The 22,039-nt window shown below is 58.2% G+C and overlaps 2 protein-coding genes across 10 annotated transcripts in view; both read right to left on the bottom strand.

Annotated features, from left to right (window-relative positions):
- Positions 1–62: 62 nt before the first annotated feature.
- On the bottom strand, positions 63–10,726 carry LOC125627832 (uncharacterized). 4 transcript variants are annotated; one of them, XM_048832383.2, is made up of 7 exons: positions 10,633–10,722; positions 4,602–4,682; positions 4,079–4,285; positions 3,132–3,337; positions 1,927–2,070; positions 1,501–1,666; positions 63–797 (listed from the first exon to the last, which is right to left on the bottom strand). In XM_048832383.2, exons 1-7 carry the CDS (start codon positions 10,655–10,657, stop codon positions 583–585), a joined length of 1,044 nt encoding a protein of 347 aa, XP_048688340.1. In that variant the 5' UTR covers positions 10,658–10,722; the 3' UTR covers positions 63–582. The 4 variants fall into 4 exon arrangements, with proteins under 4 accessions (XP_048688340.1, XP_074977593.1, XP_074977594.1 ...); XM_075121492.1 differs by lacking the exon at positions 10,633–10,722 and adding an exon at positions 6,521–6,774 and having other exon boundaries at positions 4,602–4,736; XM_075121493.1 differs by lacking the exon at positions 4,079–4,285 and having other exon boundaries at positions 10,633–10,726.
- A 1,968-nt stretch (positions 10,727–12,694) lies between these two features.
- The window catches only part of EVI5L (ecotropic viral integration site 5 like), an 83,641-nt gene continuing 74,296 nt past the window's right edge, over positions 12,695–22,039 (bottom strand). For all 6 annotated transcript variants that reach the window (XM_048832352.2, XM_048832354.2, XM_048832351.2 and 3 more), the window contains one exon: positions 12,695–20,805. In XM_048832352.2, coding sequence (XP_048688309.1) covers positions 20,482–20,805 — 324 coding nt within the window. In that variant the 3' untranslated portion in view covers positions 12,695–20,481. The remainder of the gene's footprint in view (positions 20,806–22,039) is intronic.

Here is a 22,039-nt window from a genome sequence, read left to right as displayed (position 1 = left end):
GCCGGTGCTGCCCGTGTGTTGTTGTTCGCGGCGTCGCTGCTGCCAGGAGCCGGGACGCAGGCTGCTTTCCACTCACGTCCTTTAATTCTCCGCCGGCAGCCGGGGGAGGGTTACAGCGATGGGCCAAGGAGCCATCTCTGCTTACTGGGGCGCAGGGCAGAGCCCGGCTCACATCTCTCCCCTGCGTCGGGGGGCACAGCCCCACAGCTCAGCCCTCCCTCTCCCCCATCCCAGCCCCCAGGGGAGATGCTCATGCCAGAAGCCAAACCAGGCTGGTGCTCCCCCCTTGCCCCAGACAGTGCCCCTGACTGTCCCACTGTGCCCACCTTCAGCTATAGGGGGACCGAAGGTCTGGCTGGCACGAGGGGGCCACGAAGGGCAGGCAACTGAGTCCTTCTGCCGGCTGTCGGCTCCGTCACGTGGTGGCTGTGGGGCCCAGCAGCACCTGCCAGGCGAGGGGGGGTGGGGTGCGATGGCAGCTTGGGGGATGATCTAGGAGCCCCCCTCAGCTCTGGGGTTTCTCCTCTGGCCTCTACAGCTCCCCCTGCAGGCCGGGTGTCCCAGATCCCACCTGTCTGGCCCCTAGCGGAGGGCACCCAGTGCCTGGCCACCCCCGGGGCTGTGGAAGAGCCCGTGGGTCTCCTGGTGGCGCCGGAGGTCCACCTTGCGCTGGAAGCCCTTGGGGCAGAGGGAGCAGGCGAAGGGCTTGTGCCCGGAGTGCTTGCGGCTGTGGGTGATGAGGTTGGAGCTCTGGCTGAAGGCTTTGCCACACACCTGGCATTTGTGAGGCTTCTCACCTGCGGGGAGAGGGAGAGAGGTTAGGTGTGGGTGCTGCAGGAGGGGCCAGGATCCCTCAGGGCTCAGCAGAGAGCCCCAAAACTCACCCAGGGTCCTGCAGGACTGGAAGGACCCTAGAGTAGCAGGGCCCCCACCTACCCAGCCAGCCACGGGCCCGCGCACCCCCCTCCCCCTAGACAGCCACAGGCCCAGCACAGCCTGGATCCTGCTTGGGCTGCAGTACGGGCATGGGGTCGATGCTTGCAGCCCCGTGACCCCCTTCACCTGCCATTCCCTGATCAGGCCCCCAGGTGCTGCTGTTGCTCCATGGAGTTGCGGAGGGCGGGAGCTGCAGCAGGCATGAGGGACCAGTTTGTGCAGGGCGGGACATGGAGGCAAGTGCATCAAATGTCCCGCTGTTCAGTCCGGCTGCAGATCCCGGCCCGCAGCCCCTGCTGTCCCAGCCCTGGGCTCCCACTAGCTCTGCTGGTGCCCCCCAAGTCTCACCCGCAGCCCACTGCTGTCCCACTCCTGGGCGCTGGTACCCCTAATTCCCAAGCCACAGCTCCCCGCTGTCCCAGCCCTAGGCTCCCCCAAGAGCTCTGCTGGTGGCCCCCAGTCCTGACCCACAGCCCCTGCTGTCCCAGCTGTAGGGTCCCCCCCAAATATCTGCCAATGCCCCCTGTCCTGGGGTTGGGGGAGTCCGAGCCGGCTGCCCCTCACCGGTGTGGATGAAGGTGTGTTTCTTCATGTCGGATTTCTGGTGGAAGCGTTTCCCGCAGAAGGGGCAGGGGAAGGGGCGCGTGTCCGAGTGGATGAGCAAGTGGGTGGAGAGTGTGGATGAGCGCTTGAACTGCTTCCCGCAGATCCGGCAGGGGAAACTCCTCACCTGCAGGGAAACCCATCAGCTGGGGCCTAGCGGGGGGTGGGGGAGGGAATTTTTGGGATCTGCAACAACCCCCCGGTCTCCTCCACTGGCCTCCCCTGTATAGCCCTGCCTTCACCCCCCACCATGTTGGACCCATGGCTGCCCTCTGCCCAAATGGATGCCCATCCAGGCCCCCAACGCCTCCCACTGCTGCAAAAGATCCACCTCGAAACCCCCATTTGTATATCACCATCCACCCTCCCCCCCCAGGCCTCACCCACCTCTGGCTTCCCTTTGCCCGGGCAGGGAGGGGCAGGCTGGTGCTGCAGGCTGCCTGGGTGTCCACACATCCCCCACGGGGCCATGGGGCTGCAGAGCGTTGAGCATTTCAGGTGGCTGCCTAGCCGCTGAGCTGCAGGGAGGCCCTGGGGGTGGGGAGAGAAAGGGGGTCAACAGGGGGAGCCTGCCCCAAATGTACAAGCTGGAATTGGTGGTGGCCATGTAGGGTGGGGCTGAGACCGCCCCAAATTCATCCGGGCAGTGACTGAACCTAGCCCCTCCAGTGCCTGGACGTTTGTTGGGGCCAGCCTGTGTCACCTGCCTTTGTTCTACAGCCACCTTCTCATGAGTCTGACCCGGAAACCTCACAATTCCCCCCCTCCCACCCGCTTTGTGATCTGACACTGGGGAAAGGGGCCCACTGGGCAGCCCCTGGCAGGGATGGGGCTTGGTTACCTACCAGCCCCCTCCACCCAAGCAGGGCGAGTTTCCACCACACAGCATGGCAGCACCTAGCACCCCCTACAGGGACAGAGCCGGCATCACACTAGGCCTGCACAGAGTGCTACACTCCCTGGTCACACCCTAAACAGACACAGAGTGGGAGGGTAAACTGAGGCACAGAGTGGGAGGAGAAGAACTCACCCAAGCAGATCAGAGAACCCTGGTCCCCAAGTCCCAGTCTGGTGTTTTGTCCACTAGGCCACTCTGCCACTTGTGCCTGCCCCAGAGACCCCCGCCCAGCTGCACAGGGGAAGCGTAGCCCCATGCTGGGCAGCACCAGGCTGGGCATGGGGAGGGGGCTTCACTCAGCTCTGTTTAAAGGTGGGGGCTGTGAATGGGACATGGGGCCTTTCCCCTCTAGGGGGTGCCAGCTCCCATCTTGCCCCAGGGCGGGACTAGTTGGCTCAGGGGGCAGGGAATGGGACATGGGGCCTTTCCCCTCTAGGGGGCGCTGGATCTGATCCCGCCCGAGCTGGCAGTGGCAGGGAGTGGTGCCCGCATGAAGTGAGGTGGGAAGGGTTCTTCATCCAGTTCCCAGGGGCAGGAGCCTCCAAACAGCCCCATTGCTGGCAGCCCTGAGGGGAGGCCAAGCGCTGGAGAGGGATGGAGCTCCGGGGCTGGAGCACGCAGGGAGGCCTTAGCTCCCAGGGTCAGCAGGGCGAAGGCCTCAGCCCAGTCCCTTGGGGGTGGAGGGGGCCGTTACCTTGTCACAGCAGCTGCACCTGTGTGGTGGCTTGGAGAGGAGCAGGAGAGATCCCAAGAGGCCAGAGGGCTCCTCGGCGTCCCCTCCCAGCTCCCTCCTGGAGCACAGAGCCGGCGGCAGGACGCTCTGCACCAGCTGCTTCAGCTCAGGGCTGCGATAGCTGCTCCAGAAGGGCTTGAACGACCCATCTGGGGGGCTGCTCACGCCTGCGGGGAAACAGCAAGTGAGGGACTGGGCCATGGGGCCTTTCCCCTCCAGGGGGGGCCGGCTCCAGCTGGCTCAGTGGGCCAGTGATTGGGCCATGGGGCCTTTCCCCTCCAGGGGGGGCCGGCTCCAGCTGGCTCAGTGGGCCAGTGATTGGGCCATGGGGCCTTTCCCCTCCAGGGGGCGCCGGCTCCAGCTGGCTCAGTGGGCCAGTGATTGGGACATGGGGCCTTTCCCCTCCAGGGGGCGCCGGCTCCAGCTGGCTCAGTGGGCCAGTGATTGGGACATGGGGCCTTTCCCCTCCAGGGGGCGCCGGCTCCAGCTGGCTCAGTGGGCCAGTGATTGGGACATGGGGCCTTTCCCCTCCAGGGGGCGCCGGCTCCAGCTGGCTCAGTGGGCCAGTGATTGGGACATGGGGCCTTTCCCCTCCAGGGGGCGCCGGCTCCACTCCGGCCCCAGGGTAGGGGACTGGCTGGCTCAGAGGGTGGGGAATGGGACATGGGTAGTTGCTGTTGTGTAAGATGAGGTTAGGTGGGTCTCAGTCCAGTTCCCAGTGGGGCAGGTGGCCCCATCACAGAGCTGGCCACCTGCCTGCCACGGCCTCCCAGAGCAAGGCCAGATGGGGCTGAGAGGGGGATGGGAATTGCACCTGGAGAGGGAAGCTGGGAGGCTGGGGGTGATGGGCTGGTGTGGGATTGGGAGAGGCTCCCTCAGGGGAGGATGGGGCTGGTTGTGGGGGTTACCTGGCAGGGGCCGACAGGCCCAGCTCTGGCTGAAGTCCATTTCGGAGGGGGGGCTGCGCCGTGCCTGGCTGGTTGCCCCATCCCTATCCTGCACCCCCCAGTTTGCCAAGGTCCTGGGATGGGCTCTGCTCCCTTCCTCTGCCCCCTGCCCCAACTCGGGGGGCCAGACCAGCGCCGGCCCTGCTCGGGGTGCTCCCCAGGCTGGGTCTGGAAGGAGGATTTGCTGGTGAGATTCTCTAAGCCTCCCCTCCACCCCCAACCCTGGGCTGGGCAGGGCAGGGCAGGCAAACCCCCGGCCTCCAGGTGAGCTCATGGGGTGGGGAGGTTCGGGGGTTCTCGCCACGTTCACCCAGCCCCACCCTTCCCATTCCCTGCCCCTCCCTTGCTCTCCAGTAGCGGGTGCCCTTCTTCCCTTGCCTGCCCCCTTCCATTCCCCTGCCCCCTCCCGTGCATTCTCCCTTTGAGGGAACTCGTTCCCTTCACCTGCTGCCCCAGCTCACCCCTTCCCCCTGCTCCCACTCACCGCCAAGCCCCTCCGGTCGCTGCCCTGAGTGGTTTGGGCCCCTCTTGCTTCTCACCAGGAAAGAGCGCGGCATCCTGGCAGCTGCGGGATGGGGAGAGTCACTATGTGGCTGGCCCAGCCACTACCCCTTGGAGCCTGTGGGGGGCACTGAGCCAGTTGAGAATGGCCCGGTCAGGCCTAACCGGTCGCTGGTCTGTAGTGGGTCCCAGTAGGGGCAAGTCACTAAGCAACCCCTCCCGTTTCCTGCCCCTCAGTCATTCTCTGCAGACAGGAATGGGGGTCAGGACTCCTGGGCTCAGTGCCCAGCTCTGGGAGGGGAGAGTGGTCTAGTGGTTTGTGGGGGTGTGTGTGTGGGGAAGGACTGGGGGTCAGGACTCCTGGGTTCTGCCTGTCTCTGACTTGCTATGTGACCTTGAGCCAGTCCCTTCCCCTCTCTGTGCCTCAGTTGCCCCATCTGTTCATTAATCTCTGTGAAGTGCTTCAATTCACAACTCCAGATGCCCTTTCCTGCCCTGGACCTGACAGTGCTGAGTGCAAGGACCAGGCTTTGCATCTGTTTGTACAGCCCCATGCACAAGGGCGCCCAATAAACCATGGGGCTGAAGGGTCTGTCCCCAGGAACAATCAGATGCTACCTCACACCACTAGGGGCTAGTCATAATGACTCCTGCCTGGCCCCGCGAGGGGCAGGTCAGGGTATCCCAGTTAACTGATGGTGAAGAGACCTGTTCTGAGGTCATGCAGCAAGACCATGCCAAAACTGATACTGGAACCCAGGAGTCCTGCTCCCAGCCCTCCCCCTCCATCTCTAAGCACTAGATCCCACTCCCCTCCCAGAGCTAGGAAAATAACCCAGGTGTCCTGACTGCCAGCCCGCCCCACTCTAACCACTAGACCCCTCTCCCCTCCCAGAGCTGGAAAAAGAACCCAGGCGTCCTGACTCCCAGCCCCCATCTAGCTGCTAAACCCACTCCCCTCCCTCACCTGGAAACAGACTAGAGCCAAGCCGCGCCTCTGACAGCAGCCACAAGAGGTGCTGTACAAATGGGCCAGAGCTCAGCTGGTGTAAATCAACTAGGCGCCAACTGCAAACATCTGATTTTCACCACCTGGGGATCTGGCCCCAATGACACCAATGGAGTGACACCAGTTTACACCAGCTGGGGATCTGGCCCAAGGTACGGCAGGAAGTTTTCCTATACAAAACTGGTGCAGGAGCCATCCCAGCTCCCCCTGAGCGACACTGGCCCACCCCCTGCCCCCCGGAGGTGGGGGCTCGGCTGCTTTTAGAGCCTCAGAATACCCTACTTACTGCCCCCCGGGGCGGGAGATGATCAAGTAAGTGGCACCAGCAGGTTACGGGACAGTGCCCTGCAGAGCCCCAGCTCCAGACATGGCCCCCCCAGGGATAGAGCTGGAGCCAGTACAGTGCGGGTTGGGTCGGGGTCATGGAGCGACAGCTGTTCAGGATGCTGGGATAGAAAGAACGGGCTTGTGTTTACAGCTGTCGGACGGGAGTGGGCTGTAGTGGGTTAAGGCATGGTGGAGCTGGGGCTCAGGACTCCTGGGTTCCATTTCCTGCTCTGGGAGGGGAGTGGGGTCTAGGGGGTAGAGCAGGGTGGGCCTGGGAGTCAGGACTCAACGGTTCTATTCTAAGCTCTGGGAGGGCAGTGGGGGGGGGGGGGGTCTAGTGGTTATAGGTTGGGGGCTGGGAGTCAGGATGCCTGGGTTCTGTTCCTGGCATCCAACTCTGCGAGGTGTCCTGCCCAAAAGGGCCCTGATTGTGTCTAATCTCCATACTATTTCCTGCCATGTGGAAGCCCCAACTGTACCCGGTCTGGACAGACACAATCCATCAGCAGTAAGGAAGCCATGGCAAGGCACTCGCATGGCCCTCGCACCCCCAAGGGTTCACTCACCTGCAGCCTCCGCGCTGTGGGGGAGCCTCTGCGGGTGGCTATTCCACCACCTTTGCCATCTCAGCCTGAGAGCTGGGGCAGGGCAGAGCACTCGTATGACGCGCAGCCAATCAGGCTGCCGGACGGGGGCTAACGCTCCCCACTGCAAACCACAGCTGGCTTCCTTCTGATCCGAACAGGCGCCTAACTGCCAGCTGCAAGGCAGAAACCACTGGCTGGAGGCAAGGGGGCGGGGGTGTCTAGTGGCAGCAGTCCCTGATCCAGCTGTGCATTCAGCAGGGAGCTGGGCCTGTTGCAGTTAACTGGGGCCATCAGCTGAAGGTCCTTAGATTGGACGCACTCTCTCTTGCCCCAAAGCAAAGCGATGGGCCCAGATTGTCCCCACGCTGCAGTTTAGAGACCCCATCCATCTGTTGATCAGGCTCTTTCCGCCAGCCCATAACGCACGCACGGCCTCTCTATTTTACCTACCAACCTGGGCAGAAATCTGTGCTCTGAAACCAGGCAGCTCACTGCAGGGCCAGCAGGGGGAAGCATGAGGCATTGCTTTTGTGTAGAGCCTACAAAAACGTCTGGAGGGAGCCGATCTCGAGTCCAACTACATCATTGTGATGGAGATCTCTTCCCCACTGTCATGCCGGGTGCTGTGCAGACAGCGATGGAGACTGGAGGCCCTGTTGTGCCGGGTGCTGCGCAGATGCCTAGCGAGACAGACAGCTCCTGCTCACAGGAGTTTACAATTTAAATAGATGGGAGAGATGTCAAATTCCCCTTTTACAGCTGAGAAACTGAGGCCCAGATCCACAGAGATACTTAGGTGTCTAAGTGTAAGGGGACTGTTGGCCCTTTACTAAAGCTCAGTGTGTGTGTGTGGGGGGGGGGTCGGGGGGTTGGCTAGCTCCCAGTACCAAAAGACATGGGAAGAGTCCATGAGAAATCAGTCCCCAAGGGCAGTGGGGAGAGGCCAATATTCCAGGTCAGCCTGATTGACGGGGCGGGCAGGTTAATCAAGGAGTCAGGAGGCCAGGGGGTTCTCACCCTCCTTGTGAGCTGGAATTGCCTGGGTCAGACAGGGTGGGGCTGAGCTAAGGAGAGAGCAGGGGCCCAAGCTGAGCTGGGGAGCAGAGCCGTGCCAGCCAGAGAACCAGAGAAGCAGCCCAGGGAACAGACCTGTGCTGGGAGCAGAGCTGCAGCAAACGGAGCTAGAGGGGCCAGAGAAGCTTCCCCCAGCAGCAGCTGTGCTGAGGAAGGGTGGAGCTGGGGCTGGAGCAGCTGGGGGAAGCGAGGGGGGACCCTCGGCAGTGGGCCCAGCGCAGGGAGATGGCCCCAGCCAGGGGGCTTTGCAGGCCAGACTTGGAGGGGGATCATAACCCCAATGGGGGAACTGATGCGAGGAAGAAGGGTCCTGCCACCTAAAGCCTGAGGGCGTGTGGCTACCGCCAGAGCAAGTGTCTGACCCGCAGCATCCCTGCAGCATAGCCAGGCCTGGGACATGAGGGACAGACTGTGAACTGCCCTGACATCCCAGAGACGCTGGTTGTCATGTCCCCTGCCACAGAGAGGGGTCACGTGATTGCCTTAGCTTTTTAAAATTGATTGCTGTTTAATACATTGTATTTGCTTTGAACTGTATGTGATGATCAGTGGGTCAGGGAAGCGTCCAGAGCAGAGAGAGCACCCCGGAATGGGACACCTAGCCCCTGCCCTAAGTGACCATGACAAGGCTGGGGGTCAAGCCCCCCAGGAATCCTGGGCCCAGCCTTGTTGGGGTTACAAGGACTCTGCCACAGGAGAATGGAAAGGCAGCCCTGGAGGTCAGGCAGCCTCTGGGTAACGGGAGCGGAAGCGAGGACTCAGATACTTTCACTAGCCCATTCCACTGGGGTCGTGTATAAGCCAGGAAAGTTCCCCACAATAGCGGGACCATTCCCTGGCTTCCTTATTCACCCTCGTGATCCACAAAACCCCTCCTGGCGGCTGTCAAACCCTGTAGGTGCCTAAACTTGGCACCTGTGTTTTCAGCATAAAGTTTCTTTTGGCACCAAGTTTCAGCCTCTGGGCATGCACACTGCTGCCTCCCTCTACTTGACCGGCACCTAAGCCCCAGACATTTGTGAACCCGGGAAGCTAAGCAGAGGAGCGCCTGCCTCAAGTGCAGGGCCTGAGCCGGTAGTCGGCCTCGGAGGCCACCCACTCCCATTCGGACGTCAGCCAGAGAAGACAGTGGTACCACCCCCCAGTGTTTTAGGCCAGTGGTCGGGCACTCCGCAGGGATGGGGGGGACCCGGGTCCAATCACCCTCCTACCTGCGGGGGAGTGAGGATTTGAACAGGGGTCTCCCACATCCCAGCTGAGTGCTCAAGCCACTGTGCTAAAGGTGTAAGTGGGGAAGCGTCACCCCTCCCGCCATGCAAAGAAACCGGCACGGCTCTGATTCCCACCACAACCAGCTTGGGCGCCCCCCCCCCCCCAGCAGAGGGCTTCCCGCTGTGCATTGCTAGCGGGTGGAGGCATCTACCTGCATCCCTGATTTGTGCTGAGCGCCATGAGAGGGGCGGGGCTTCAGACACACCCCTTTTGTCAGCATCGCCCCATTGGCTAGTTTTGACAGCTCGTCCCCCAGTGTGCTGGTTTTTGTGGGTCCTATTTGACAGCCCCACAATGGATGGGAACAGCAGATATGGTCTGGCGGAGCGGTGGGAGCAGCCCTGGATGGGCCCTGCCCTGCGATGGATGGGGATAGCTGATACGGATGGGGGGATGGGAGCAGCCCTGGATGGGCCCAGCCCTGCGATGGATGGGGATAGCTGATACGGATGGGGGGATGGGAGCAGCCCTGGATGGGCCCAGCCCTGCGATGGATGGGGATAGCTGATACGGATGGGGGGATGGGAGCAGCCCTGGATGGGCCCAGCCCTGCGATGGATGGGGATAGCTGATACGGATGGGGGGATGGGAGCAGCCCTGGATGGGCCCAGCCCTGCGATGGATGGGGATAGCTGATACGGATGGGGGGATGGGAGCAGCCCTGGATGGGCCCAGCCCTGCGATGGATGGGGATAGCTGATACGGATGGGGGGATGGGAGCAGCCCTGGATGGGGCCAGCCCTGCGATGGATGGGGATAGCTGATACGGATGGGGGGACGGGAGCAGCCCTGGATGGGCCCTGCCCTGCGATGGATGGGGATAGCTGATACGGATGGAGGGGATGGGAGCAGCCCTGGATGGGCCCAGCCCTGCGATGGATGGGGATAGCTGATACGGATGGGGGGATGGGAGCAGCCCTGGATAGGCCCAGCCCTGCGATGGATGGGGATAGCTGATACGGATGGGGGGGATGGGAGCAGCCCTGGATGGGCCCTGCCCTCCGATGGATGGGGATAGCTGATACGGATGGGGGGGATGGGAGCAGCCCTGGATGGGGCCAGCCCTGCGATGGATGGGGATAGCTGATACGGATGGGGGGACGGGAGCAGCCCTGGATGGGGCCAGCCCTGCGATGGATGGGGATAGCTGATACGGATGGGGGGACGGGAGCAGCCCTGGATGGGCCCTGCCCTGCGATGGATGGGGATAGCTGATACGGATGGGGGGACGGGAGCAGCCCTGGATGGGCCCTGCCCTGCGATGGATGGGGATAGCTGATACGGATGGGGGGACGGGAGCAGCCCTGGATGGGCCCTGCCCTGCGATGGATGGGGATAGCTGATACGGATGGGGGGACGGGAGCAGCCCTGGATGGGCCCTGCCCTGCGATGGATGGGGATAGCTGATACGGATGGGGGGATGGGAGCAGTGCTGGATGGGCCCCAGCAAACAGAACAGCAAGAGGCCTGTATTGGTCCCTGTTCCACTCCTCCAGACCTGGCAATTCAGAGGGCCGGGAAGAAGGCAGGAGCAGCCCCTCTGTCCCAACCAATGCACATCCAGCACTGTTGGAATACAGCCACCTCTGGGGTGGAGCTACCGGCTTGAATCACAGCCATGGGGGCCGTTTTGGCCAGGACACACACTGCTATTGCAGAGGGATCTTTAAGGTCTACACCCAGGCAGACAGGGCTTTAAAATCTTAACAGAATGCTCCACCTGCAGTCAGCTGCTCCGAACCCACCTGCCTGGATGATAGTTGACTGCATGGGGCATTGCTGGGTCCAGCTCTCAATCCTTCAAGCAGCTCCTGCAACATGCACCTCTGAACATCCTCCCCATCGTGTCAGCCATGTGCCAGTTTCACTCTCTTGCCGTCTGGTTCTGCTCTGACTCACGGGAGCCCTGATTCCCCTGCCCACTTCCTGTCTCAGCTGGGAGGCTGTTTGCACAGATCTCGCTCTGGGCTGGGCAGGCTGGCTCAGTGCAAGAACTGAACGGGCAGTAGGGGTGATGCCTTTGCTCTGATAAATCCTTCTCATGAGCAGCAAGTCACAAATATCTGGTGCGTGCAGCAGTTGAGTCCATATGCCATTGGCTGCCAGCCTGGCTCAGACTGATGGGCCCATCTAGCCTGGTATCCCACCTGCAGCAGCGTCCAGCACTGCCAGCTGCAGAGGATGCACCCTAGTGGGCATTAATGGAATAACCTGCTCCCAGGGGAAGTTTCTGCCTAACCATTAGCTAAAGGTTGGCTCATGCCCTCAAACCCTGGGGCAGCTGACCTGGTAGGAGCCTGCCCAGTGCAGCCATTGACAGCAGAGGAGCAACTCAGCTTCACTAGATATTCCAGCCGAGAGCAGCTCAGATCCCCCCAGCTCAGCCAGAGGGAAACTCCTATTTGCTGCTGAGGCACCTGCCCAGCCCTGCTGTTCAGACCCCCAACTGCGCAGCATGCACTGTCCACTGCTTCGCCCGTCTCTATGGAGGGGAAGCTCGCAGGGTCCCTGCTAATAGGGAACTCGAGCAAAAGGCCAGCAGGGCAATTGTGGCTCGCAGCCACAGGGCAAGGAGTGGGAGTCCTGGAAGGAATTATGATCAAATTCAGGAGCCCTGGCAAAGGGATATCTGGCCAGGGTCACCTCGACACCAGCCTGAGTTTGGCGAGAGCCCGCTCAGCACGGGGGAGAGGGCAGCCACGCACAATGATCCGCACGAGGTCAGAATGTGAGTGTCGTGAATCTCCCCTGAGCGGGAGATCTTACCCCACTAGCCTTCCTTTATGGTGCATTCAGTCATGGCTCTGGGGTCCCACAGCTGCCAACTAGGACTGGTCTGTGTGAGATGGACACCAGCCCTTCAAGAACCGGGACTCAGACCCACCAAACAGCCACCATCAATTTTCACTACCTGAGCTGGGCTGGCTCTGAACCACTGACCAAGATGGCAAAGGCTTTGGGCAGGATCCCAAGCTGATGTAAATCAGAATTGCCCCATTAAAGTCAGTGGAGTGATACTGATTTACACCAGCTAAAGATCTGGCCCTCTATGTCCCATATCAGTTCTCCCCTCACCCCTTGCATAGAGTTTAAGACCAGAAGGGGCCACTATGCTCAATGTCTGCCCTCCAGCATGACCTAGGCGAGAGCACCGCACCCAGGGCTCCCAGCGCACAGCCCATATCTCATCCTTGAGCTACTGCAGCTCACTGAAAACCACTTCTGCTCAAGTGCTGGAGAATCCACCCCGCACCAGGTCATTTCTGGTGGCCAGTCACCCCTCTCCTCATCTGCACCTTATTTTTAGTCTATATTTGTCTGGTTTTAAATTCCAGTGACGCCTTTGGCTGCTGGTCGTAAGAGCAGCCTTCTCCCAACCCCAAGTACAAAGGCAGAAAAGATCCACTGGCTGGAAGCTGAAGCTAGATAAATCCAGGCTGGAAATAGGACGTGCATTTTAATGGAGAAGGAAATGAACTACTGGGACAATTTCCCAAGAGGTGCAGTGGATTCTCCATCACTTGGAAGACCGACTCAAGAGTGGCTGTATCTTTCTCTGCGTGAGCACGCGTGTGCTCTAGCTCAACCACAAGCTATGGGCTGGCTGCAGGAGTCACTGGGCGAGGGTCTATGTGGTTTATGTTATATTGGCCAGACTACCTGATCACAATAGTCTTTTCTGGTCAATCTGTGAATATTTTTAACACGCTGACATTTTCCAGGTGCGCTCCGGAAGAGGTGCTGACCTGCCAGCCTTCCCAGCCACGCCTGGAACAGAAGCGCCCTACAGAGCCCAGAGGCACAGAGTTAGTAAGACAGTGTAAATAGTTTATTGTTTTTGATGGTTTTTCTCTCTTTTTTTGAAAGTACAGATGCTTTTTGCACAAGTCAGTTTTTTTTTAAAATGGGCGTGGGCTGAAGAGGACGAAGGTTACAGTCAGAGAGGAGGAGGAGGGGTCATCGCTACACGGATACACCAGACACACGAGTTTGGGAGCGGTCAGACCGTCGGGCGGCAGTTACAATACCATCAAAATGAACCAAAATTCACTGCAACCTGAGTGCGCTTCTTGGATATGGAGCCAAACGGGCTTCCCCACAGCTGAGCTCTGCGCACCTCGCAGGAAGGCAGCATCCAAGCCAAGGAGGTGGCACCGATCTGACATGCCTTTGCATGCTGATTGCCAGTGAGGGAGGCGCCCGTGTGTAGGATTCCCTGTGGGGTGGGGTGTCGGTAATGACTCCACCCACAGGTGGGAAGCCCTGCCAGGTCCCCTCCTCAGTCTCACTCGCATTTCACGGTTACTTTCTCTGGAGAGATCAGTTCCACAGCTGGTGGAGCTTTGCAGCTCCAGTGTGACTCCAATGTACACCAGCTGGTTCACACCGCCTAGGGATCAGTCCCGTGATTACTGATCCATAGCGGGTGAGCGATCTCTGTGTCTGAGTGCCGGCCAACATCCCCTGGTCTAACCTCACCTATCCTGGGGGTTTCCCCTGCCTCGCAGAGGAACTATTGGAACCATTTACCAGGGTCGTGGTGGATTCTCCATCACAGATAATCGTTAAAGCAATGCTGGACGCTTTTCTCAAAGCTCTGCTCTAGGAATTGTTGGGGGCAGGTCTCTGACCTGTTATCTAGGTGGTCAGACTAGACGATCACAATGGTCCCCTCTGTCCTTGGAATATGTAACTCCTTATGATCTCCTCCATTGAATCTTCTGTGCTCTCTGCTTCCTGGCCCCCAAGGGTCTCCCATCTGGCTCCCATCAGCACCGCTCCTTACTCAGCATGGGGATGGGCATGGAGAGGTCCTAGTTATTCCCTGGCAGCCAGGTGGGGAGACTGAACCTGTGTCAATCCATGTGACAGCTGAGTCCTAGACACAGATCCTGGCTGGTCCTGGTCACTCTGTGGGCCTTTTCTCTCTGGGTCTGCCCTCTGCGGGACTGTCCGCTAAGAAGTAGGGCAGACCTGGAGGGGGCCGTGTGGGAGCTGTTAATGCCCCAACAGCACAGTGGCTTTACAGCCTCTATTAAAGATGGACAGGCAGGAGATCCTGAGTGGTAGAAACTCTGACATTTTTGCTCTTAAATGTTGAGGCTTCCCCAACTTCGGGGGTGTCACAAAATGTGTTTCCTAGAGGTGGATTTGAACCCAAGCCCTAGCTCCAAGTGCCCCCAAATTTGGGGGAAGTCCAGGCTGAACTTTCAGGCTCTAATTTTGCTTCCCCTTCTCTCCGGGTCCTGCACTCAATAAATTAGTAGCAGCTTAAAGCCTGCTCTGAACTTCCCTACAGGATGACCTTGGGCAAGTTCCTTCCCTTCTCTGGGTCTCAGTTTCCCTCCCACCCTCCATCCTGTCTATCTAGACTGAAAGCTCTTTAGAACAGGGGCTCTCTCCTACTGTGTCTGTGCAGCACCTTCCAGCCCTGATCTCAGTTAGGGCTCCTCGACACCGCCATAGTTTACCTACTAATATTTCATCCAGCACATTCCACATGTTTTACAAACATAACTAGTTGACCAGCCTGGCACCAGATGGGGAAACTGAGGCAGAAAGGAGGAGGCAGTGACTTGCATTGCATGATCTGGAGTCAGAGCTGGGATGGGAACACAGGAGACACCGGGCTCCCAGTCCCAGAGTCTACCCACTAGACCATGCCTCTCCCTCCCTAAAGGGCGGAGTTCAGGTGAAGCCCCCCCCCCCCAACAGCTACTCAGCACCTACTCCCTCTCTATGCATCCACATGGGCGCTGCCTGCAGCCTGCCCCGCAACCCTGGCTGTGCTAAACAAAGGGCTTGCCGGAGTGGATCAACCTAACGGTCTATCCAGTCCTGTCTACAACTGGCCAGTCCCAGCTACGTCAGAGGAAGATGGATCCTTGCAGCGGGCAGGCAGTTGAAGAAGCAGCAAGGGGACCAAAGCTGCCAGGTTAGAGGCAGCTAGAGTGAAATGTCTGGCTGAGGTTTGCCCATGGTGTGCTGAGCTGTACTTACGCTCCTGCCGGGGAGGGGCGGGCATGCGTGAGTGTCAGCAAGCAGGCGTGCCCTGCCGCCCTGGATGCTGCCTTCTCGGATCTAGGCGGCTGCAGCCTACTACGAGCACACAGCAGGTCACCTTTAGGCGCCTTGTTTTAGTTGCTACTCAAAAATCATACAGGAAAAAAACAAACCAAAACCAAACCCCCCAACATAAGTAGCTCCAGAATGAGCATCGCCAGAGCCGCGGGGAGCTGGGGAGGCGGTGGATTTTCCCTTCTAAACTCAGTTCAGTTTGCTTTAGTCATGATCCAAACCCTTCCACGTGCCATAGTAGCCAGCACCGCAGGTGGGACTTACAGGCTCTGTCCATGTCACGGAGGCGATAGCAGCACATCAGGCAAACTCCCTTGCAGGCAATGGGAGCCTTCAAAAAACGCCTTCCCCGACGCCTTGAACGTGGCACCGCTTAGCCACACAGAAAAGCCAGCTGAGACCCCGATGGCCCGCTTGCATGGAGTGCCTGGGAAGGAACCTGCAGCTGAACTGGCCCTGTCTACGGTGGATGGAAAAGCCACCCAGAGCCTTCCTACCAAGTCACCCCACAGTGCACAACTTCGTCATTTGTAAGAAGCCCGTGCTCCCAAGCCGTACGGCCCGGCGCTAGGGAGCGGGAGCCCCAGGATACGTTGCTACTGGGGGCATGGTGTACGGATGTGTCGAAGGGTGTGGGGTGAGGGACCAGGCTGAAGAGCGACATGCTGCCATTGATGCAACCAAGGGTCTGCCTAGAGTAGACTGTGTCCAAGGCTACTAGGGAGTCTGGACAATATTCTGCTCCGACGCCCTCTGGCTGGGCACTTCCACCGACAGCAGTGGGGGCAGAAAGTGGGTGGCCAACCACGCCTTGCAGTTCTTCTCTAGGTCCAGCCCTGGGGGGAGGGCAGTCAAGGAGTAACCCAGTGGCCTGCCGTAGGCAGCAGACTCTGCTGGGCTGGAATCCAGCTTGTGGTTACACCCATGCAGTCCCACCCATTTCAGTGGCATTGCATGGGACTCAGCAATGGCAGAATCTGGCCCTCTGTTCATGCAGGTTGCTGCAATTCTGACTTGAACCAGGGACCTCCTGTGGGCTGCAGGCAGCACCCCTATCAAAGAGTCCCTCCCCCACCAGTTGTGCAAGAAGAAGGGGTGCTAAACTGGGAGTCAGCTCACGCCACCTCCTGGGGTGGTCTCTAAGGATATTACCCCACCCAGCACCTCTGTGGACGGGATGATGTCCTAGGGAGGGTCTGGGTCTCCCTGAGAGCTGATTCCTTATGGGGGGTGGCGGTGGGCAGGGAGCCGGTCCTGAACACCTGACTGCTCAGTGTGCAGCTGTGGAAGTGGGCATGCAAGAGGAAAGGGGGCATCTGGAGCCCACTCGTCCTGTACCCCAGATTCTGCTATTACTAACTCCAGTGTGATCCCACTGAAACCACTGTGTGGGTCTATGTGGGGACAGGATTCCAGCAGAGCAGAGCAGGGCTAGTGTCTGCTCCCTACAGCAGGGTCACACCCAATTGCAAGGTGCAACGTGCGAAGTCTCTGCTAGAACGTGATAAAGCCGCCCAAGGGGACTGTCTTCTTGGAAAGGGTGTGAAAATAAGGGCCTGATCCTGATTACAGCAAAACTCCCAGCGTAGTCAAAGAGCCAAAGCCAGAGACCGTGAACGATTTACTCAGGATATACTCTAGAAAACTCCCGCTGATTTCAAAGACATTTTTTGCCTAAGTCCTGAGGGCCAGATCTCCAGTTGGTGTAAATTAGTGTCACTGTGCTAGAGCCAGCGGGCTAAATCCCTAGCGGGTGTAAATCAGCGTATGTGCACTGGGGTCAATGGGGTTACGCCGATTTGCGCTGGCTGTGGATCTGGTGCAGACACACTGCTCTTAGTAGTAGAAGCAGCCCACGAAAGCTGACGCTCCAATAGATTGGTTAGTCGCTAAGGTGCCACAAGTCCTCCTGTTCTTTTTGCAGATACAGGCTGACACAAGCTGCTGCCCTGAATCCTCCAGCTGTCGCCCCGGCACTGCTCCCAGCTGCAGTACTTTGGAAGTCCTTTAATAGGAACCAAATGCCAAAGCCTTTCCTTCGGCAAAGCTCTCAGCTCCTTGACTGGGTAAGGCCCAGGTAAATGCCAAGTACAGGAAGGACTTGGCCCTATGGGACAGATTCTGATCTGTTATTCCAGCGTTAATCTGAAGCAACTCCACTGAAATCAATCAATGGGGGAAGGAGCTCCAAATCAATCCCTTATTTCCAGAAGGGCTTGTGCCTTCAGGCCGCTCTCTGAAGCTGCTAGTCCTCGTCTGGTGCTATACAGAATAAATAAAATAAGGAAGTGGCGCGTATGACCAGCTCCGTAACCAGCAAATGGATTCACAAGCCATCTTCTGTTGTAAACAGGGCCCCCAGCATAGGAAAGTGGCATCTGGAGCTAAAGGCAATGGCAGAGAAAGGCCTGCATGTTAATCACCCTCAGCTCATGTGGGATGCTGCTGCTCTCTGTGGGGGAGGGAGGAGGAAGGGGGAGAGGTATCACAAGAATTTGGCAATACAGTGCAGCATGTATATATATAATATATATATTAAAATATACAGATTATAAATACCCAACCAAAGCCTCTCCCAGGCATATTTATAGAAGTATACATAATACTCTAGTCCAGTGACGTAGTGGGCCAGTTAGGGGCTCAATCCAAGCATTCAGGTCCACTGGGGCTGTTTTCCATCTCAGAAGGGGAAGGTTTAGGATATGGGGGAAGGTTCTGCCAAGCTGGGAGGTCCAAGGCATCCCTCTTTGGAAACAGACCAAGTGAACTTAATACACCAGCAGGGAAGGGGAAAGCTATGAAAATACCTATTGGCAGGGGAGGGTTGGAGGTATACAGTGCATTGAAAGTGACATTTGCAATCGGCCGGAGAGGAAATCAGGCAAAGCCATCCATGGGAATGGGTTTTCCTCAGCTGCTGGATGTCTGGGTTTATTGAATTCAGAGAGCAGAAGGGAAATAAGAGGAGGGTGTAAAGCAGGGGCAGGATGGGAAAGAAAGAAAGGAAATAAAACTCAAGTCCGTAAGAGAGAAAGCCAGATAATCTCCACAGGGACTGATGGATCCAGCCAGCTCCACACCCCTTCCAGCATTCTGCTTCTCTCTGCCTAAGCAGGTCTGTGCACAGGCTGCTCTCGATGGCTGGTACCCTCCATAAATAGAACAGCCAATGGGCAACAACGCACCCCATGCACTCAAGGTTTTAAAGCGGCCATTTGTGCCTAGCAGCATCAGTCTCTCCCAGGGACACGACAATGGCCCCGAAAGGGCCCTCCCGCCATGTCCCAGCACCACGTGAACTCTGGTCCTGAGCCCCACGGCCTTCGTTTGCCATCCAGGTGCCTGGAAAACTCAGCCTTCATCCCAGCCACCCGAGATCTTCCATCCCTGCTGGGAGCAGCCAGTCCTGGAGATCTCGCCTTCCATTTTCCACCCGTGCTCCTCGAAGGGCGTTGGAATGGAGCTGTGTTTCTGCAGCACAGAGGGGTTGGAAATGAACGGACACTACAGGCTCAGGGGCTTGCAGCTCCATGGCATCTCTCCACCGCCAGGAAGTGATGCAAAGCCTCGAAGCAGGAAGTGATGCAAGACGGACTCTGTCACAAACAAATGGAAGCGCAATCTGGACCGTTTCGTAGTGAGGGAAGCAGAGCCCGACACTGGAAATTAGGAGTCAGAGCTGTAGACAGAATGGACTAGCTCCTGTGCTGGTGTAGATCAGTGTAGCGCCATTTACTGCAGCTGAGCTCGGGGGATTTGCACCAGCTGAGCAGCTGGCTTGCTGACTGCAGGCAAAGCTCTTTGGGTGAAGGGCTGTGATGGTGGGCCTGGCCGGCTCTTCCACACAAATGATACTTGATGGGCACTGTTGCCAAGACCGATGTCGCTAGCCAAGGTGGGAGCACGGCAGGCTGCACTTTATTGGAAAATTCCTTCAAGGGGGATCATGTTTGCAGACTGGCTCCATCCCAAGGAAGCTGCTTCACCTGCTGCCTGATCACCAGGGCCGGCTTCGAAGTGGTGAATGGTTCAGCAATTCTGGCCCCAGGTGGCCTATTTGGAGATAAGCAGCTTGGGTTTCTCTCTGATTAGGAGCTGAGCTCTCTATTAAGGGCTACTCCAAGGAGCTGGCATTTCCATCATCTGACCAGGGCTCGCTGAGCCGTGCATGCTGTCCATCCATCGCTCCAAATCTCCTTACTGCTCTGGCAAACTGGAGGGCATCTCACGGGGCTACTGAAACGGTACGGACACATGGTGCCAGCTGCAGAGCTGGGAGAGCCAGTTCAGAGGAACACAGGCCAGGCTGGCTGAGGGAGGTGAAGCCCCATCATGCATAGAAACAAACCTTCTCCAGATGATTCCTGGCTGGGGACTTCTCTCTAGGCTCCTCCTGAAACTGCTCTTGCTTACTGGGCACCTTTGCTGTGCACCAGACAGATCTTGGTAGGGACACGAGGTTTAAGGTGGCTCTCTGGGTAGAGTAAGAAAGGTTCTCCTAGGGCATTTGTTTCCACATAGCCCTCTCCAGACAGGGAGGTTAGGAATTTAGCTGGAAACCCTGCAGTTTGCCATATGGAGCAGAAGAGAAAGGGAACAATTACAACACCTTCTGGAGAACTTAACTGAGCAGGAGATTGAGAGCGCAGCTCCATTACGGATGGAGGACAGGAAGGCAGCAGGGCAGAATGCTGCTCCCCTAGATTTCCTTATGACACAATAATGGTCAGTGTAATTTCCTAGAACTTAAAGCTTAGTGTGGATCTCCCCGAGGGGAGCCCAGTTGGCATCATAACAGTTTAAATAAATAACATCTTGAGAACAAAAATAAAATATAATCTCTCACGTAACCAAGCAGGCTCCTCGATCCAGAATCCCCCGCGCTGGGCCCTTCCCATCCTGGGGAGAGCTCCCTTGAGAATAGGGATATGAAGGCCTCCAACTCTCCCCTCTCCGAGCAGATGCTCTCGGGATCATCGGGGACATGCATTTAAATAAAAGGAAGAGGGACCCACCTTCCTGCCCTCTGAGTGTGGAGGGAAGGGAATGGTTTGTTGGCCAGTTGCCCACAGGTGCTCGGACCAGGTGGCTGGTCATTGGGCCTGGATATCCAGCGGCCTTGCCGTTTCCACACCCACTCAGGATGACACTGAGTGAGTTCTCAAGTGTGCAAACTTTTGGGAAAGGGCAATACAAGAAGGAGGCATTAGGGGGTGGGGTTGGGCGAACAAGGGTTACTCAATGGAGTTGGAGTGTAACTACCGGTGACGACAGAGCAGGAGAAAGGCAGTGCAGACAACAATCAAGAGGTTCTGTATAACACAGGCCGGCTGGAGAGCTGTCCCCGCATGGCAGCAGACGTGCAATGCTCTCTAAGTCCAGCCATTATGTTGGGTCTATGATCTCCCCCACCTGCTGCTCCTGAGAGCGCCAAGGAGAGGAGTCTCTTCTCTCCAGGCTGCCCGCTCAGTGCCCGATTGGTGGAGGGAGGATCCCCCTGGCATCGGCATCTCCTCTCACTTGCTGAGGGTTTCTCCGAAGATGATCTGCGGCTCCATCTCGCCATCAGCCTCAGCGGTGGAGGTGGGGTCCTCGGGCTCACTGTCCGTGGAGCCATCGCTCTCCTTGCCGGAGCTCTCTGTGCCCCGCAGGAAGCGGGCATTGCAGGGTGAGAGTGGGTACAGCACGTCCTGCAGCGCGCCCACCACCATGGGGTTGGTCAGCAGCTCCTCATCTGAGGAGTGCAGCGAGTCCTCGTCCACTGCCAGGTGGCTCACAATGTGGATGCCATCAAAGCCCATGGAGTCCTCGAAGGGCTTCTGGCCCTTCATCAGCCGGATCTGGAGGGCACAGGGAACCGGAGGTGAGAAACAGCAGTGACAGGCTCATGCACCCTTCCCAGCCCTGCCTGGCTGGCCTGGATGGGGAGGGGCAGGGCACGATGGAGCTCAGAAATACACTGGGGGATCCGGCTGTCCAATCCCCCAGAGACAAAAGGGTGTACAGACAGCTCCCGCAAGGGGGGAGCAGAGGGCGGACTGGGTTATATTTATGGAGACTACCTCTTCCCAGAGTAGGGTGGAGGGAGCTTGGGGGGAGGAGGAGCAGAGACAGCCCCTCCCAGTATGGGGCAGAGGGAGCTCTGGGGAGTGGAAGGAGCAGAGATGGTCCCATGCAGCATAGGGCAGAGACAGCTCCCCAGTGTGGGGCAGAGGAGGATGGCTGATGGAGGATGGCTGCTTACTCACAGAGCTGATCTTGAGGAATTCGACAGAGAATTTCTTGGCTCTGCACAACCTTGGGCAAGTCACATGCCCTGTCCGTGCCTCAGTTTCCCTGTCTGTTAAGGGGTTAATAATGCTGTCCCACCTCCCAGGGTGGGATTGTGGGGCTGAATTCATTCCTCTTTCCAAAGTGCTTTGACTCAGATCCCCAGCAGTGACAAGTGCTGCCTTTATGATTCAATATGTACAGCCAGATCCCCAGCTGGTCTAAACGGGCAGAGCTCTATGGGAGTCAATGGACCATATCCCCACCTGGTTTAAATCAGCATTGCTATACTGGAGTAAATGAGGCTACAGAAATTTACACCAGCTGAGGATCTGGCCCAATGCAGTCTAGAAACCTTGGTCACCTGGGAAATTGACAATTCAGCATACAAAGCATCACACCAGGTGACACCGTGACAGCTAGGCCTCCCCGAGCAGTGAATCCCAAAAGTCTTTAGGCCTCCTGGCAGCAAAGCAGTCAAGCACAGGTTAATGGAGAATCAGAGAACTCAGACAGATAGCGAGCATGGCCAAGCAGGTGAGGCATCAGACTAGGGACAGGAGACATCAGGGTTGTTTGAATTATGGTAGCATCTAGAGGCCTCAACCAGAGCCAGGGTCCCACTGTGCTAGGCACTGCATGGACCCCGAGCAAGACTAGGGTCCCTGCCCCTTGTGCTGGACACTGCGCAGACCCTGCCTGAGACTGGGGCCTGGTTGTGTTGGGCGTTGCCACTCCCTGCCTGAGATTGGGGACCCATCATGCCAGGCGCTGTCAGACTCCAGCCTACCAAGATCTGTGCGT

This window comes from Caretta caretta, chromosome 20, assembly GCF_965140235.1.
Source record: "Caretta caretta isolate rCarCar2 chromosome 20, rCarCar1.hap1, whole genome shotgun sequence".
Taxonomy (NCBI): Eukaryota; Metazoa; Chordata; order Testudines; family Cheloniidae; genus Caretta; species Caretta caretta.
The sequence above is the reverse complement of the archived record's forward strand: the minus strand, read 5'-3'. Positions and strand labels throughout refer to the sequence as shown.